The sequence below is a fragment of the Branchiostoma belcheri genome, unplaced genomic scaffold, assembly GCF_001625305.1.
Source record: "Branchiostoma belcheri isolate BF01 breed outbred unplaced genomic scaffold, Haploidv18h27 scaffold62, whole genome shotgun sequence".
NCBI lineage: Eukaryota > Metazoa > Chordata > Leptocardii > Amphioxiformes > Branchiostomatidae > Branchiostoma > Branchiostoma belcheri.
Window position 1 is genome coordinate 24,139 of NW_017804265.1, and position 3,338 is coordinate 27,476.

The 3,338-nt window shown below is 42.6% G+C and overlaps 1 protein-coding gene across 1 annotated transcript in view; it reads right to left on the minus strand.

The window, feature by feature from the left end:
* Positions 1-748: 748 nt before the first annotated feature.
* LOC109483132 (mucin-2-like) overlaps positions 749-3,338 on the minus strand; it is a gene marked incomplete at its 3' end in the record, with an annotated part of 60,456 nt that continues 57,866 nt past the window's right edge. The window contains exons 53-56 of the mRNA XM_019786128.1: positions 3,167-3,282; positions 2,019-2,128; positions 1,330-1,519; positions 749-1,093 (exon numbers count right to left, since the gene is read on the minus strand). Of these exons, the coding sequence (XP_019641687.1) occupies positions 749-1,093; positions 1,330-1,519; positions 2,019-2,128; positions 3,167-3,282 (761 nt within the window). The remainder of the gene's footprint in view (positions 1,094-1,329; positions 1,520-2,018; positions 2,129-3,166; positions 3,283-3,338) is intronic.

Genomic DNA, 3,338 nt, shown 5'->3' on the forward strand with positions numbered 1-3,338 from the left:
CATAACACACAAAATATACCAATCGATTCAAGCGTTCTTAACGTAATCTAGATGATATACAAAAAGGTTCTTATCACACTTCAATAATAGATATCGATATCAATTTACCTTTTGGGGGAGTATGTGTATTAACCCATTCGGACCATATAGGAACAGGTTCACATATTGTGGTTGGCGCCGGTGTAGTGGTTGTTGGAGGTGGTGTAGTGGTCGTTGGAGGTGGTGTAGTGGTCGTTGGGGTGGTGTAGTTGTTGTTGGTGGTGGCGTAGTGGTTGTGGGTGGTGGTGTAGTGGTTGTTGGAGGTGGTGTAGTGGTTGTTGGAGGTGGTGTAGTGGTTGTTGGAGGAGGTGTAGTGGTTGTCGGTGGGGGTGTAGTTGTTGTAGGAGGTGGTGTAGTGGTCGTTGGAGGTGGTGTAGTGGTTGTTGGAGGTGGCGTAGTGGTTGTGGGTGGTGGTGTAGTGGTTGTTGGAGGTGGTGTAGTGGTTGTTGGAGGTGGTGTAGTGGTTGTCGGTGGGGGTGTAGTTGTTGTAGGAGGTGGTGTAGTGGTCGTTGGAGGTGGTGTAGTGGTTGTTGGAGGTGGTGTAGTGGTCGTCGGAGGTGGTGTAGTGGTTGTTGGGGGTGGTGTGGTGGTTGTTGGGTGGTGTAGTGTGTCGGTGGAGGTAGGTAGTCGTGTTGGGGGGTGTGGTAGTGTTGTTGGAGGTGGTGTAGTGGTTGTTGGAGGTGGGGTAGTGGTTGTTGGAGGTGGTGTAGTGGTTGTTGGAGGTGGTGTAGTGGTTGTTGGAGGAGGTGTAGTGGTTGTTGGCGGTGGTGTAGTGGTTGTTGGGGGTGGTGTAGTGGTTGTCGGAGGAGGTGTAGTAGTCGTTGGAGGAGGTGTAGTCGTGGTTGGAGGTGGTGTAGTCGTGGTTGGAGGTGGTGTAGTTGTTGTCGGAGGTGGTGTAGTTGTTGTCGGGGGTGGTGTAGTGGTTGTTGGAGGTGGTGTAGTGGTTGTGGGTGGCGGTGTAGTTGTAGTAGGAGGTGGTGTAGTCGTTGGCCCAGGCGTTGTACAAATCGTCATTTGATAACAACATTGGTACTGTACTTCATAATTCGAGCAGCTGGAAATATCATTCAATGTATGCTTAGACTGCTGTCAGATGAATGAAATCTTGTCCTGTTGGCACTTTGTTTCAACTGTTTGATCGTTATAAGTTCCTTAACACTTGGCTTCTTTTTATGGCATAGTTTTTTTCCAATTTGGTGTGCTCTTTCAACAAGAAACTATAACGAATATAAGTTAATAGTACATGTAGGTCGATTTTTATCGGATAATATACTTTTATAGTGAACTTACTTGTAATCACAAAAAGCACCAGGTGGTGTTAAGCTGCAAAGGGTGGTGTTATCCTCTGACCACTCCCCTCCTTCCAGGATGGTGTCTGATCCTACCTCCCGGCACCGAATTCCCATTGGCTCGTCACCATCACAAACGTCATAGCCGTTTTCTCGGGCTGACTCGACATCTTCCAACTCTTCGCCTGGTTCTGAAATTAATATATGCCACAGAAACAATAATATTACACTTTGTCTTAATTTTTAACATAAAAGAAGACTACAATCAGTGGTGTTGACGTACACACTGCCATTGGTAACTGGCCACAATGACTCACTGCCATTTATATTGAAAACAAACACTGCCTCTGGTACATACTATCATTTAATCGTGTCCATGATACGGATCTGGTATCCAAAAACTCTCTTACTAGTACTTACATACCACCTGTTCCTAGACCCTTGCACTGTCCTTTATACTGAACTGACAATGTCACGATTGTCTGCATGTCTATATAGTACCATCACAAATTTCTACTGAAACTGGAATATCAAATACTTCCCTGAGCACTGAACAATCATCAAAGAATTGGAAATACCTAATAAGTCTTCTTACTGTACATGGTATGTTTTCTTAAATGGAGCTTTGTTTGATGAATTATAACTTTTTAAAACTCTTTCTGGTAGTTAGTTTGCTTCGTTTGTTCCTACCTCCAGGTATCTCACAAAGGTATTGCCTTGCAATGTCACATGAAGTAGCTGTAAGAACACTCGCATCCATCATAAGACAAGGCTCAGTTGCGCTGCCATCAGGCGCACCACTGAGAAAAAACAAATTGTGAACATTCCTTGGAATAGCAATATGTGGGTAATGTTAGCATCGCAATATCACTGTATATACAAAATACATTCAAGGCCCTGCGCCATTATGTAACAATTTCACACCAAAACTTGAAATATTTCAATTGGAAGAAAAAAAAAACTTTTTTTCAACTTTTGACATATTTGTGCAATTACCTCGCATATCTGACATTTATGGTTGGAGCTAAAACTGGGGTGCACTCAGTTTGTGGTACTAGCACATACTAGAATGTAAACAAAACATGGCAGACAGTTGTGTTTCCAGGTATCTTTTAACACACTTATCAAGCGTCGTATTTTGGCATCTCCCCTCCCTGAATGGTACGTCTTTGCAATGGAGGGGTTGATCAACTTACGTTCCATGAAATGACAAGAAATTGACCTTTTGTAACATAACAGTGTAATGTAACATGTGGACCACCCTCTACATGACTTAGTTCCGCCCACTAGGTCAGGTGCCACGGGACGGTCACTCAGAAACTCTGGCACAATCAGTTTACATTAAGCCCGGACTAAGAGAATTAACAACTCGTTCCTTCATTGCGCTGTTCGCCTCTATAACAAGACAATCCAGCAGTAGTGTTATATATATTGTACCTAGCTAAATTCTTCGTGATAACTGCGTATTTAACCTGCATAGATTTTAATTGTGTTATCGTCTTAAAATTGAGGTCGCCTATGTTCGCCTATACAATCGTCTTAATATGTGTTCACCTACATGTATGTTGTTTTATGTGCACGATGAAGAGTGTTTTTAATGTTCTATATACTATTGTAATAAGGACGAAATTCGGGTATTCCCCCGCGAGATCCTTACTGAATAAAATTTGATTTGATAATTCAGCCATACATTTTACTTTGAAACACGTAATCCAAATAAGTACCAAAGCTATGCGATGATGTGGCAGAGTTTCTTTCGTGTTCAATACTAACTTTCCTTGTAGTATTCTTTTGTTTTTTCGAAACATTCCAATGTCCTTAAACAATAGTAATCTTACAGCAATTCAAGAAGGTCCAATCCCTCAGTGCTTCCATCATCCCAAGCCCAAGCAGTGCCTGTCCAATGAGCTCCAAGATAGAATGTCTCCGTTCCAAAATTGCTGACCATGAAACCCTAAAGACGAGACAAATACATCAATGAATAGGTTTAACAGGTTGGCAATGATGCTC